We start from the raw sequence: 16,263 nt of genomic DNA, 5'->3' as shown, positions 1-16,263 counted from the left end.
TAGCACCACAGAGGTATAATAAGAACACAAAACCCAGAGTATAGAGATTAGAGAGAGATATTAGTGCACAAACGTAACAGCTAAAGCGTCTTAAAAGTATGTGCGCAACCACCGCATTTGTTGATTATCAGAAGAGCAACTAATTTCTATATATGTATAAGCCACAGGGCTGCGGTACGTTAAATCCACTTTTCTCCGTGCCTCTATTCTCTCGAGCGGTAAAAATGATTTCATTTAGCGGTACTCTGTCTCATTTTGTATCCCTCTCTCGCATCAATCGCAGTTTTGCCGAATTTCAATGATGTTTCTACAGTTTGATATTCCGCAAAGCGATCAAAGGGAGTACCGTGTACACGATCATCGCCTAGGTTGATCTCGATTGTTTCTCGATCCGGGAAATCCAAAGTACGGGGGATTCCCGAAAGCTGCTAGGTGAAGGTAGCCGAACCGGTGTTTCACTTTATGGTATTCTTTCAAACCAATTTCAAATGTTCCCGTGCAACCACCGCACCGGACCGGCGAGGTTGAGAGTCAGGTGACTGCCGCCCCCCTGAAAACCTCGTGACTCTGCTCGTTATCCGACTCCCCTTGAAGTCGTTCTCCCTCTTGTCGCGATTGCAGTGGTTTGCTTCTAGCTCGCTCGGATCGCGAAGCCTCCTGTTTGCTCGCGGAACAGAGAGGATCCCATCGTCCTCGCGGCTTCCAGCGTCGAACGTTCGTCCTCCGCCGGCTCTCTCATACGTTTCTCCTTGTTTTCACGTGACCGACGCGTCCCGCTTTCTCGCTCTGTCTGTCCCTCCGTCTCTCTCCTTCCTGGCCGAACTCGTGACTCGCCGTCGGCAACCGCTGGTGCCGCGAGAGGCACCTCTCGCTTTCACTCGTCCCCGTGTGAAGAGGCTATCGCGGGCCCCGACCGCTCAGTATTCACCGAACCGTCGCGTGGTTCGATGTCGTCGTGCTCGGTGTATCGGCTGAAGAAGAAGGTGTTCCGCCGTTGACCACGCAGCATCTGTGCCCCTCGGTTCCCAAGCCGAGCACGAAGAACCTCGACGGTCATCATCCGCAGACACCGGAACCGCTCCGACAAGAGGGTGACACAGGATCGACTAGCGGACCACTGCTCGTACAACGCCAGTCTCTGTCGGTCGAGATGGGGAGGGTCCATTCGCTTTGGTAAGCACCCCCCTCCCCCTCCCCCGGCCCTCGCTACCATATCGCGGATTCGTTTTATTGTCGACGGTATCGATCCGAAGGAATCAGAGGATCGATTGGAGTTAATTTTCTGAGGAGAATGAGCCCAAACTCGCTGGCAATTGGACGACTGGGCTGACTAGGATTCTCAGTGGTGAACTATTTCTCGCTAATCCGGGGAACGAGTCCATTGGTACTCGATGGTATACTTTGCACGGTTACCCCAATGAATTACTTTCTGTTGGACATCATACTGTTCTTTCAACCCACGATTATAGTTTAGGATCGTTGTTGATCGAATTGTTGTTTTCGGATAGAGATGAGTCCAAAGATGGTACCAATAGGGTGATTAGGGAGCCTCGAATGTCAAACATCTAGTCCGGTGATATATTTTTAATTTTCGAGGAGTACGCCAGCCTTTTTAATCCTTAATTATGACACGTAGACATTGTTAATTGGTCGAGAACATTTTCCTGATGAAAATTAGTCGAAACACCGCGCGAATTAGACGATTATGCGGAGGCAACGCTTCTACGTTGGACAATTTCACGGTAATCGGAGGAACGAATCCCTTACGCGCGGCAAGCTTGTAGTCCAATGACACATATTGAGCGGTTGTTAAAGACTGCCACTTGTTGCTGAGAGACATGCTTTTTCCATTCATAATTACAGTGGAGAAACATCGTTAATTGACTGGGAACACTTCCCCGATAAAGAAGAATCCAAACACGACATGAATCGGGTAATTACAATGACTGTAGTTCAGTGTTGAGAAAGTTTCGCGCTAAAGCCCGAGGATCGAATTGATACTAATTTACTCCACCTTCTCTCGGAGCTGTGCGCTTGCATGCCAGTGCGTTCTGCGGATATATGTATATTCGGACCGGATAAGTGTGTGTAAATTCATCTGGAACATATATTTGTTTTAGTATTAGAACAATGAAGAAATTTCCTTTGCTACTCATTGTATCGCTGTGAATACTATACGATTCTGGTCGATCTTTTGAGCTTGAGATTAGATCGAATGACTCTCGCTTAACCGACGAATCGGTTAACAATTACATTTTAATTACGCTTTGCGAACATTATTAATCGACTGAAGAGATTTATAGGCTGGCAACGAGGCTGAACGCACTATAAATCGAACAATCAGGCGCCACGGAACTTCCCCGGTTAAGCGTACGACAACTTTCACGACGTTGGACCGGGAGCTTTGTTATTCTGCGATTTACGACGTGTTTGGACTCATTTTCACGGGAAAAATATCTCCAGCCGATCAGTGGCATGCACGCGCGGAATTACTAAAGCTTGTGATTTTCAATAGTAAGCCGCGGTGTCGACGCGTTCGCATTTTGCTGTTAGATTGCTGGTCTGAGATAGATGACCCAATGCAGAGGTCTCTCCGCTTTGGCTGGAACTCGAATTATCGCGATCATCTTTCCATTGCCGGGAGATGAGAGGAAAAACGACAAGTTCAAGACACTTCTGCCGTGAACCATTGTCCGTGACTCGTTGAAATGATAATTAATTTAAGGAAACCGAGATCGAAGAAGCAGATTATCCCGTCAAGAGCCGCGAAGGGGATGATCCGCGGTCTTCGCTCCGCGATTCCCACGCGCTTGAAAAATCTGCACACAAACGAGCCGGGAGCCGGAGAGGAGAGACGGGCGCAGCCATAATTTAACGTTACACACGACGAATGAAAAATGTGAAACTGCTGGACAATTTTTTATTCAGTACCATTTGCATTTCAATCGAATTGCTCGCGTCACATGTTCATCGATTATGTACGAAGAATTAAGGGTGATTGTTTGCCGTTGGTATCTAACGTTGTAAATGTTAGGATTCTGCAGAGTACAATAATGTTCGAGTAAATAATGTAGAAAGCAAGAAATTATCGATGTGGTTGAATACAAATTACGAGTTAGCTCGTCTAGTCCTGTTATCCACTTACGGATCAAGATGAAACTCTTGGATACCGATTCTGCTCAGCATAATTCCACAATTGGTGGTTTAAAACTGTCTGTGCTTCGGTTCCTTCTTGTTTGCAACAATTGGATTGTTTAAAACAACGGTTGTTTTTATTGCGTATGCTGAAGATTATTTTTACAAAAACTAAATCGATATGATTATGATTGATCGAGTAATTACGAATGTGTACGCGCGAAGGCAGAAGATAATAATTATTCAGTAGAGTGCGTTAAAGATTGTAACATATAATCACGTCATGCTTAGGGTCCGAATATCTATTTCTCTGTGTGAACACCGACTTGTTCCGCAAATAATTCTGGACGCCTGAAGCTATTTATGGAATGCCTTTTTAGCGAGAAAATTCGTTCTCTTGGTTGGCCGGTTATTTCTAGCTGACCCCTCCCCCTCAAATAAACCGGCTCATTGTGATCATCTGTGGGTGAAGGATGCACACGGTCGTTCCGATGAAAAATAACGAGTCCTTATTAAACAGGTTCCCTTCCTGCGGCGACTTTCTTACGCTTTCGAAAGCTGTGAAAGGAGTGTTCATCGCGATCGGCGATACTTGAATTTTATCCGGACCTCTACCCCGTAAAAGCTACGTGACAAAAGTCACTCTGATAAAGACTCGAGACTAGGCTGTAGGACTTCGGGCATTTGCGTGCACGCGATTGGCCAAAATTTGCTGCAAGTCACGCAACATGCAACGGAGATTGCCGTATGCAGTCTGGACCAAATACTGGATCAACACATGTGAAACATGTTTTGAACAAGTTTAATTACATTCATTTCAGTCTGATTACACAACTGCATGATAGGAAGTTAACTGTGACAACGAATCTTGTACTGTAAATTAATAAGTAAACAATCCAGTTGCCAAAGTTGATTTTTTTCTGCAATTTTCAGGAATCTTTATTTATTCAATGTTGCGGACCTTGTGAAATGAGAAATTTGATGTATTCATAACAAATGCTATTTTGCAAAGTTCGTTCAATACAAATTTTAGTTATTCTGATTGCAGACTTAACGATCTTCATTTAATAAAGATGTTCAACAAATTGAACGAACGATATTCTTTTAGAAGAAACAGATTTCAAAGAGCTTAATTTGTTGAATGTTTACGTAATAAACGTTGGCCTTCATTCGTCTCTCTCTATTTCTTGCCATAATGTCAAATATTGCAGAATTCGAGTGTTCCGAACAGCTTCTTCTCAGATTATTCTACATCCTGGAAATTAATCCACGAATGTTCGCAATCTACAGTCAACAAACTTCTCATGTTATATTATAAGCGATGCAGACAAAATTAAGAATATTTTAATGACAGTCAGGAATTCGTTTTACGAAGCGATCCTGATTGCATCAGGATTCGAAATTGTGATCTTGAGATTTTTTGCTGTTCGTGTCTGTTATTTTCTCATAAAATGACTGTCATTAATAGCGTTGATAATACGTAAGTACTTTCTTTATGCATTCCAACTTGGTGTTTACGCAATTTCTAATTTCCATACATACACCTAAAATCCAGCACATTAACATCTCTTCCAACAATAATTCTCTCGCAGAATACAAATATTTTGAATCCGTATCTGTGAATTTTTGAAAATGCGCGCAAGCTGCAAATACATTCCAAATTGATTATGCAATAACACAACGCGCGAAACTTGTTCGAAAAGGTCAGAACTAGGGATGAAAGACTTTAAAATGAGATGCAAAGAGGATGTCCCAATATCGCTAACGATGACTTGTGAAACACTATTAATGAGCAACCAAAAACAACACGTAAATCGCACGCAACAACATGGTTTCGTACGCCCATTGCAACTTCAACCAGTGCAGGAAGACTTGCGAAAAAGCAACCGGCATTAGTTAACCGTAAGGGCCTCTTGTTTCCACAATACAAGGAGATTGCGTGAAACCATGTTGGAAAAAATTTCGGAATCTGGTTGGGAAACTTTTAATTTGTTCTTCACATGCCACAAACCACACACTCATCGATCATCATTTGTTCTTGTTCATGCAAAATTATACAATAATCCATTTATCAACGGTGTAGCCTTTCAACCAAGTCGTATCAATTTTTATGAAAATAACATGTTACCCTTGAGACAGCTTATGGAAAGTAGGAGTAACTAATTGATTTATTCAGGCATTTAAGTGACAAGAAATAAGTAATTGAAGTTAAATATGAATAAACTCTTTGACTCCAAAGTATAAAGGTAATCAAGTGGTTATATTAAAAATGATGATAGAATATACATTTTAGTGCCGACTGAAAGGAATACATTTTGTATTATTTTTAATTGCATACTTACATTGTATTATTTACATTGTATCCGCATTGTAAAACATATAAAGATGATGGTAGATTACATTTTTTGAAGGAGTCAATTAAATCTCACCGTGTTGACAGATGCTACTGTCTCAACTAAATGTACACAGAAACTGAAGGGCATGGTAGAAGGCTTATCAACAGTATAGCATTTCATGTGCCTATAAGCCAGAAAAATGTCCTAGAACCGCGAAATGTTGTGGCGTTTGTGGTTTCAAACAACCCTAAGTGACTTGTGAAATCGGAAGAAGTTGCAAAGTTATAAATGAGCCGTTTATTTTGAAAGTGACATAAGTCACTTTTTTTTTTTTTTTTTTAATGAAAAGATACCGTTCAATTGTAATTAGTGTTACCATTAACTCGATTTTTTGGAAAAAGTGACTTATGCCACTTTCAAAATAAACGGCTCAAATGACTCTTACGTGCTTGTATTAAGAAAAGAGGGCCAAAAATAGTTCAATTTGCAAATATTCTGAGACCTACAAGACAATGCTTATCGATTGTGAAGGGCCAGAAGAATTTTCTTCATTTTATCCAACATTAATTACGTAAATTAATTTTTTAATATATAAGCCAGGATTAATGATATAAATAAAGCCTTCATTATCATTTCCATTTAATAATTTCTCCAATTTCGAAGTCGACTGACATTTCGGAAGCGATGCAAATTCGACAGATGTCAACACAAGAAGTCGTTATTTTCGTTAAAATGTCATTAAATGCTCTTGACTGCGTGACAACTATCCTTAACGTCGCTGGACGCGTCGTAGGCCCACACACCTGTCGGTTCTACTTACAGGTTAAAGGCATCAGGCTCGTGGGCGTTGCGTGATTAGGAAAGCGCCCTAAAATCATCATTGGCTTTTTTAATGACCCGTAAACCTGTTTTCCCCTCCACCTTTACCATAAAGGTTTCAGCCGTGGAGAAACGTTAAAACGTTTTCCAAGAAACTAGTTTATCTTCTAGAAAACGACCAGCTTGCAAAAATCGAAACGACCGAATCACCCAATTTATAAATTAATTAACTCTTCCAAACGTAAACATAAAACTTTGATCTGAAACGAACTCACCGTCCTAACAGCAACTTTAAATAAGGTCACTGTGTCACGAGCCAAAACAGTACAATACCCCGATGACCTTCTTTCTCAACAAAATATAGCACTATAACACTGATGAGAAATGCATCCGCGTGATATAAACTCGCGCAATGGTTCAACCAATTCCCGAACGTACTTCCCAGAAATTCTGTAAAAACAAAAAAGGAACTTGAATATCTTCGGTAAGCGTGGTCGATGAATGCAACAGTGTCTGCACACTTAGAACCGGTTGTCAAATGCATTCAGAGAACAAAGGTTGTCGCTACTTTCAGTGCACACCGATCATCGAGTCTGGTATCGGCAAGGGCGTTTCAGTCGAACGCTTCGCAGCCACTCTTCAGGCTGTCCACGACGACTTTATTAGGCCCGGACCTCTTGAATGAATAGCCCTGCTCGCGGGAGAACTACTCATCGGAATCATGCCATGCCTATCTAATTAGAACGGCACGCACAAAAGTTCGCAATATTTCCCGCTCCAATGATTTTACTATGGTGTCGAGGGCGAGAGGGAAATGACAGGAAGAAAGAGGAGAGAGAGAGAGAGAGAGAGAGAGAGGGGGGAGAAAGGATGTCGTTCTTGGCACGTGACGCTTATCAAGATTTCGATTAACTCTACAACAAACATGAATTGATCTCTCATGGCCTTTCTGCCCCTTTCTCTCTCTCCCACTTTTTGTATCCCTGCCAGTTATCATCGTTCTTTTATAACGGATTTCGCTGCTTTCGTCGAGTAACTGTGAGCAATTACGTGGAGGCTTATCCCAACGATGCTTGATTTATAAATTATCGATGATCTTGCACTTTCATTTTCGTTTGCCTCGTGTTATACGAATACGATGTGTTATCGTAGCCTGGCACATTGTACATACTTATTGTTTTTTTGTCCATTAAATCTTTCAGTTTTCCACTTTTTAAGACTTGCATCTTTTAGTTTAGTTTATAAGACACAATTGGCGACAGATAATTTGATCGTATAAGCTATTTAACGCGCCAACTGTATTCTACACAGATTTTGTGTTATGTATACATATTGACCTTTAGCTATGAAACTTATGAAAACTTACGTAATCACAATCAACGATCTCACAGACCGACATATTGGTATAAAACTGTTAAATCAAAAATCAAAATCAATTGTTCGTACTTTGCACATCAATAACGAAGGGGTCTAAATTCGATTGAGAAGATGCAAGTGTATTAAAAATGTTCGTTATTTACAGTTTCTCTTACAATTATATTACAACTACGGATGAATAAGTAAGAGTAGTAGCGGTCTCACAGATCGGCAATAGTAGTTAAGGATTAAATTCACAGCAATTTTAAGAGTAACCACTCACAAAGAAGTTATTCTAGTTACTTGTAATTTTGTGAGTAGAAGGTTTTCGTCTTTGCACATTTCAATTTGGATGAGGGAATATAATCAACTCTCACGTTCCTTAGAAGTACAGTAATCTCTCCCTAATTTTCCTTTAGCTTGTAAAGAGGAGATACGATTATTCGAGCCTCGTTTTTATAATCGTTGACAATCGATAACTATAAAAATGGGACGAGAGACTCGAATAATCGTATCTTCTCTTCACAAATTGCCCATTCTTGCTTACAAGCTAAAGGAAAATTAGGGAGAATTTACTGTAGTTATAGAGAAGGTGTTAGAATAGTCTACACTGTCGATCAATGGATTGTGTCTCACTTATAATGTAACACTTTAAAAGAATGCATTTACAACACAAAACAAAAGAAATCAAACGTTTTAGATACTTAAAAAAAAAGAAGGAAACCGGGTGAATTTTCACCATGAGCAACGTATTTGCGTTAACAAATTATACTGATAGCAATGATTGGTTGTTCTTTCGAAGACTTTCAAGATATTCATGGTTATGTCAGTACCCAAAATTTTCCTCCACATCTTTTTACCTGATATATAATAATTATCCAAGGAACCAGAGATTTATAACAATGCTGCTATTTGTCGATAACAAGACACAAACAATTTTCAAGAGAAATTGAGAGTATGTGGTTGTTCAGGTGTTCAAGTATTGACGTACGAGTTAAGCAATTTGGTGATGCGCATCTTCAGCAGACATCGTGAAAATTAACGTATAGATTCTAAGTGCTAAAAACATTATTATGATTGCGTCAGATAAACTAATAGGCTGTACATACTTTCTGGTGTATGTATAATTTTAATTTTTATCGAAAATGCTTTGTAACGTTTAATTCGTTGTACACACAATTCTCAGACATTGTTTACAACCTCGATCTGCGATTCGTGAAATCCACGTTCGAAGAATTCGACAGTTATTGACTTGAACCCATTTCGATGCCAGTTTCACAGTTTCGCATCGTTGTGGAAGAAAATTCCGATCGTGACGTATCCCAGGAGAATGGAAACAGTGCTATTTTGTCGAAACTGTTTTGGCATAACTTGTTATTCGAAATCTCACAGAATCTTGATTATTAACGCTTTGCATTCTGAGAATTTTCTTGGATAAACAACTTGCACGTATTGATCCATGTAGTGGCAACAATCTAAGGTTTTAAAGAAAATATGAAGTGATATAACGTTGGAAATAATTACTCTATTGAAATAGAATTGAGTATAAGATTGGATCGGTACAGATCATACGAAACAAAAATTTTTAATTTTGAAAATACCATAATTATCAACAGCCTCGTTATGTCCCCTGAAAGGGAACATTCAAGTGTCAAGCTTACAGTATGGGTTCGAATATTATTCTTGCCACTTGCTTTTATTTCAATTAAAACTTGATTTCAATAGAATCAAAATGTCAGATTTTAGAACGATTTCGAGATTCAGAAAAACAAAGGCGATGAAAAGGTTCATGGACTGTGCAAAGTTCTTTGCAATATAAATTACCACATATTAATACAAAGCAAATAGTCTAGAATTGAATAATTAATCATTGATATACATAAGTAGAATGATTATGCAGATTTTCATGCTTGTAGCTATAAAGAAAAAAGATCGACTTCAGACATTTGCAAAAGTTTTCAGCGAATTAAGCTATTACATAGATAAAACATTTCGGAGATCTATTAATTACAAAATCAGGGGACGTAATTAGATGAGGTGCAGTTGTTTCAATGTTACAACTTTGTTATCTCCTTTAATTTCAAAAAATCCTTCCACCACACATCAGAGCCTTGAAAACAACAGAAAAAAGAATGTTCAATTTCTTTGAATTATCTAAGATTAGTATAGACGTGTTGAGTTGTAAATAGTTTCAAATTGAAAGTCCTGATCGATCAGTCGGGCTAATTGAATGCAAAATTTTATTTTCAGGTGCAGTTTGAGTCTGCTGTCTGCCGTAGCTCTTGTGGCATTAGCAATCACAACGTCGGTCAATCATTTCGACATTTCAGGTAAGCCGATAGAAAAAATGTAGCAGAATGTTCGATTGCGGATCAGATAGGGCTTCTGCTTGTCAAAATGACACGAGAATCGAGAGTGATGAAATAGCACTTCGTTCTGAAGTTGTTCGTAATCGAATATTGGACCGATAGAAACGCGAACAGTGACGTGTGGGATCCTTTAAAAGATTCAGCCAGAGATCATTGCACGGTGCTGGTTCCTGTTGACTCGTCAAAATTCATACAGTTGTCAAATGTCAATGTTTATTATGCACTGCGATTGTTTCAACCGAGAGTGCCAATAACTGAATATTCAGAAGCCATTGTTTCGTCGCACAGGCCACTTTACACGCTGCGCGCAATATACTTTCATATATACTAACACTGATCTGTAATTCAGACTTTATTTATCGGAAGCCTATTAATACGTTTCACATTAACTGAAATTTGGATAAGAGAAGCTCGGTAATTTTCTGTTAAATAATAATTACAAAAGAACTTGTTACATTTACGTTAATCTACATAATTTGATGGTTTATGAATGATATTATTGTACATTTTTTTACTCTCACTATTAAATTGTTTTCTTAACAGTTCACGAAAACATGGCATATATTCGAGTACACGATTCGCTCGTGGATCGTCCGTGAAGCTTTCAGACACTGCACCTAAAATGTCTTCGGATAAGAACACTCTAGCTCAGATAATCCTTTAATTATTAATAGTTTAAAGTCGACGAAAGTACAATTCCGTTACTGATTTTCGTCCCGTTTTGACAAGCAAAGTTACTTTCTAAGAAAGTTACTAACTGAAACTCGTAGAAATGGAACAAAGTTATCTCTTGAAAGAACAAACAGAAAAACAGTGATTTTTGATAAGTATCCATTCATTGCAGACTATGTGTACGGTGTGGACCATGATCTACAGGCGCGAGCTCGAGCAGGAATCGAAGCAGAGAGGTTCACATACCAAACCAAATCCAGGTCAGTGTTTTTTAAAAAATATTTTCAATAACCATATCCGTATGACAATGAATGTTAAAGTATAATTTCCATGAAGAGTATGTGAAGGTTTAGTGTAGAAGTACAGAATTGTAAAGATATTAAAAGAATCTCGATGAAACAGTTACTAATAGAGTACAGATCGTTATGCAAAGTAAAAATGGTCCACGTTAATTGTTAGAAATATAAGTTAGATGAAAATGTCTTTTCACTGTTAACGATTGTAATAAGTTGAAAATAGTGTGACAATATCCTTAAGTTCTTCTAATGTCTCTCTGGTTTTGTATTTGGCCTGTTCATTGTTGTTATGAATGCATAAAATTTGCGATTCAGTTATTAACATTGTTGAACGAATGAAATTTGCCTTTTTGTCTTCTATTTTCTACAACTCGCATAGAGAATTCTTATTTCGCGTATACGCGCAAGGTCTTTTTATTACGAGGAGAAGGTGATCTGTTACTTTTAACGCGGTCGAGTGGTAATAAAAACAACGTGACGGACAACGTTTCTCACTCAACAGAACAAAGCTCACGTGGGCTTTCATTCATGGTAGCTAAACTTTTTCAACAAACGGAATGCTGGGTTACCTAATCTGCGCACGTTTTAATAAATATTCCACGACAGAAATGTCGAAGGTCGTTTGCCTCATCGAATTTGTAATGGAAACGCTTTCGACCGAGTTTACATATAGTCAGTGGATAAAAATATTGGGTTGGCAACTAAGTAATTGCTGATTTGTTCAATGAAATCAAAAATTTGTTTTTACTTGGGATGAAGTTTAATCTGTAATGTATTTTCCATTTTGTTCGATGACCTTTTGCTATCTCTCCGACAACTTGAAAATTCCACGCTCGTAGAAAGTTTGATCTTTTTCGGCCAAAAACTGAGTTAAGTGAGATTTTACAGCGTCATCGTCATTAAAAGTTTTACCACGAAGGGAATTGTCCAGGGATCGAAATAAGTGGTAATCCGATGGCGCGAGATCAGGGCTATATGGTGGGTGTAACATCAATTCCCAACCAATATATATATAATTTTTGCCGAGTGGACAAAGACGTGTGCGGCCTAGCATTGTCCTGCTGGAAAATGACACCTTTACGATTGACCAATTCTGGTCGCTTATCCTTGACCGCTGCATTTAATTTGTCCTGTTGCTAACATTCACGAATAATAAAAAATAACATAATAATAATAATAATAATAATAATAATAATAATTTTATAATATAACATTTACGGATATCATAAAAATGGGAGTGAGAGACATCTATAACTGAAATCGGCAATTACTTAGTTGCCAACCCAATAGTATTCGCACGCTTGGGTATTTTATAATAAATATCGTAAAGTTCTAACAATACACAGTAGTAACACTAAATATCCCGGTCATCCTCTAATACGATAACATGATTATTTCTAAGGGACCTATAACCCTAGATAACAATGGGAAATTTGACGACCAAAGTGAAATTTTACAGCTGAATTTTATGAGACATTTATTTAATTTTCTTAATTAATCCATTAGAATTGAGTACATTAGGAATCATTTCAAAATTCATCTATTAATTTTGATTAACATAGTTTCTAAGGTACTCCTTCTAAACACGTTTATTTTTCTATAAACGTTAATAAAATATATGGAAAGTTTAATTAATTCTGAAATCTCGATAAGTATTCCAGAATATTTTTAGATCTCTTGGAAGTCGAGAACAGTCAAAATATTAGTGACGCACATAAAAGATGCATGAAAGGTGCAGAAAACATGCTTGCTCACAGTTGTTTTCAAAATGAGGGTTTCATAAATTGCTTTTTTCATTTACTTAGCTTCTTAATAAAACTGCATTTTTTTCTGGTTAACACTTTTCTTTAGTATCTTTTCAACTTTACTTTTAACTTCATGTAAATATTTACATTTCTTCTGCTTGTCGTTTCATTGATACTACATTTTATGCTATATCTTGATCTACTCTTCTGGCATTTATATGTATATTATCTAATGTATACATTCAATGACCCTTTGCCTCGTAAATTATGAGTATCATAGTATACTTCAAAGTTGAATATAAATAAATCATATTTATTTATTCTAAGAATTTCGAAAAAAATTGTTTCTTGTAGAAAGTCTAACAATAAATTCAGCATGTTTCACTTCGTAAAATAGATCGCGTCTTATAAAATGAGATGGTGTTACAAAAGTTAATACAATGCATAATAGTGAAACGTTTGCTTTCACTAGCCATAGTTTTTTGTTCATTGCTCTTTTGCTGCACGTTGGAGATGAAATTGAAGTAGGGGCTCGCTTCACTCGCTGGTGAAACGCATAATTGATTTCCCCTTTTCTATACACAGCATTTCCTATATTAACGCCAGAACTACCCCAACACACAGCTAATGTATATTGTTTTGCAGCACACACACAATAATAAGATTGAATTTATTTAAATCTCATACGATATCTATTATAATATAATATATTCGAACAAAGTGAATGTTACTAGGATTTTTAGAATGGAAAAGAGTTAACCTAATAGTTACCACGGTAAATTTTAATTAACTATTTTCGGTTTCATTAACTAAATGACCGCGGTGTTGTGGGAATTTTTGGCGTTGACATTCGGACGAGCGTGTTAATAATGATAATTTTACAACACCAAATTCACACGAACCGAAAAACCTTACGCTTCATATATTTCACTATCCCCTAAAGTTTTATTACAATAATAATCAGAACGTGAACTCTTGTTCAAGATCAAAACTTTCTGAAGCCACTGCACAGAAAACAAGAACAAAACAAAACTTAATTTTAACACTATGCCGTCCGCAGATCTTAGATATGATTCTTTTGTTTGACGCCGACATAATAGCTTGGAGATTTTAGATTAAAAAAAAAAATTTCGAAGATGGCGGTAATATAAATTCCTAAAATTAAGATATGTCATCCAAGAATTTTCGTACTTAATTCTTAGTTAAATAAGCACAACGCTACAGTTAGTTTGCTGCCTTTTAACACCCAAGGAATATAGTTCAAATGTTATTTCAGTTTTTTCAAATGGCACCAAAATGGTACCACCGGCATACAACAGATAATTTTTGCATGGCACCAGCGTGGTTCCACCGGACGGCATAATATGTTAATGTTTCTGCTTTCTTATATTTTACTCACTAATATTTACCGCAAACACTTTATTGCTGCCCGACATATATATAACGCCAGAGTAACGTCGCGTCGCTTAGAAGAAACGCCGAGAATGAAAAACTAATAGGATAGCTGTGTAACCGCTATGAAAAGGTTCACTGCCACAGTTCTCGTCCATACGCGTGTTTAAGAACCGTCGCGTAATTTGCATGACAGCCGGTGGTCCCGACATTCTTCCTGCTCCATTTTCTTTCCTTTTCTCGTGGCGAACTCTTACTTTCATGGCCAAGGAGAGGCACCGTCGACGTCGCGTCCACGAGGAAGGTTTCACGTCTGACCATTACCGCGGATCGCTATAATCCCTTTCTTCAACCTCGAGAAGGTTGCTCGTCGCGGTTCCAGCACGGGTCCCGGGTCCCACCACCACTGACCCGACTGCCTTGCCAGTCGCTGGCTTGCTCCCCGTACGGTCCCAGAACGAAAGATCACGCGCTCACTATCGTCGGCGATGCAGCCGCCGTCGTCGTCGTTGTGTTTCACTATCGTGAAACGGCCTTCCTGCCGCTCGCTCGAGTATTCCGTTCGGACTCATCGTTTCTTGCCTCGACGATCTTGAAAACCGCTCCTTTCCTCACCTGGGATAGAAAGTCGCCGCACCGCGCCGGGGTCGTTCTAATTGCAGGGTCACTTTTTTTTTCACGTGACTGTGTTACCAACTCGCAGCGCGTTCTTGAGAAACAATGCAAAAAACGCGAGCCTCGGAGTTTAGTCGCTTCCTGCTTCGAGGGTGTTTTTCGGGAAAAGCACGATTCTGTTTTGCGTTTCCTTTTTCGAACGGAAAGATCTAACTGGAAACGTACATACAGTTGGAGCCGGTGCACTGTGGCTGGAAATCTTCAAAACGTGGCAGGAATGTATCTTTTATGGAAATGTCGAGGTTAAAAGAATTAATGCGGCAACATTGAAATGCTTCGATCGTAGATTATGAAATAAATTTTGGGACAGCTATGTAATATTAGAAACAACCGCGATATAAATAATTGAAGGAAAAAAATTGTTTAATAGTTTTTGTTAATTTTGTGCGTAATCGTCGAATGTAAATATTTCGCTGGACTAGTTTTAACTGGAAGAAGATTTAGTGGAAAAATCTTAATTGTAAATGAAAAGACTAGGAAAATCTTAATTGTAAATGAAAAAATTAATGATTAATGTTCTGTATTTTTCAAATTTATAAATAAAAATAACAAAGAGAATGAGAAACAATTTTTTTCTTAAATAGAATATATTGCAATTGTTTTTAATATCAGTTATTGTTGACGTTTTCGATAGAAAACAAATTTCCGGGTTTACTCAACGACATAACTGCTTGGTATACGAAATGAGACATTTTCATGCCAGCTTAACCAGAAATGAACATTTTAAATCATTCAGATGAATTAAATGCATTGCAATACTCTCTTTCAAAAAAATGTAAATCCTGATCTCAGAAATTATCTGTAATTATTGCTGAATAGCAACTCGGGCGCGTTTACGAATTCGTTTTATCAGCATTTCTTAGTAGCAATGTGCAAAAATCATTACTTTTTATTCTCCGAAGGATCTTTACAAGCTTTTCCCACTTAATAGTTACTTTATTGACCCTTTACACCCTCACAAAAAGAAACACATATAGCATTCCGTTGAAGAATTAAACGTTGAAACAAAATTAAACGAAGAAATTAAAAGTTGTGTTCGGAGAAATATTATTGTGTTGTGTTCGTTGTTGTGTTATTTATAAATACAGTGAAACTTTTATTATTTTTATGTGCACATACGATTTACAAGAAACAGTCGTAAATTAATTTAAAATCGTTTTTAAATGATTGTGAGTGAATATAGAGAAATTATGTTAAGTGAATATAGAATCACTTTTTGTATGTTCCGTCAAGATTACTCAGAAAGGTGTTAAAATATAGAAGACTTCCAAGGTAATTTTTTCGTTCAAACGATTGCTCGAGCAATGATATCAAGATGGTCATTCGATACTTTTAATAAAAAAATTCTTACTTCTAGGTATTTTCATTTTCTTTTTTAAAGAGGCATTAAGCATTGAAAAACAGAGAACTATAAAAATGAAAATACACGATGCAATAGAACCATTCTTTCAAGACGGACGTAAAAGCA

At 37.9% G+C, this 16,263-nt stretch overlaps 1 protein-coding gene across 1 annotated transcript in view; it reads left to right on the top strand.

The window, feature by feature from the left end:
- Nucleotides 1–681: 681 nt before the first annotated feature.
- Nucleotides 682–16,263, top strand: part of LOC143259775 (uncharacterized) — a 29,448-nt gene continuing 13,866 nt past the window's right edge. Inside the window, exons 1-3 of the mRNA XM_076523333.1 lie at nucleotides 682–1,173; nucleotides 9,897–9,976; nucleotides 10,860–10,947. Of these exons, the coding sequence (XP_076379448.1) occupies nucleotides 1,151–1,173; nucleotides 9,897–9,976; nucleotides 10,860–10,947 (191 nt within the window). The 5' untranslated portion in view covers nucleotides 682–1,150. The remainder of the gene's footprint in view (nucleotides 1,174–9,896; nucleotides 9,977–10,859; nucleotides 10,948–16,263) is intronic.

The sequence above is a fragment of the Megalopta genalis genome, chromosome 6, assembly GCF_051020955.1.
Source record: "Megalopta genalis isolate 19385.01 chromosome 6, iyMegGena1_principal, whole genome shotgun sequence".
NCBI lineage: Eukaryota > Metazoa > Arthropoda > Insecta > Hymenoptera > Halictidae > Megalopta > Megalopta genalis.
Note: the sequence above shows the minus strand (reverse complement) of the source record. Positions and strands in the feature narration are given on the sequence as shown.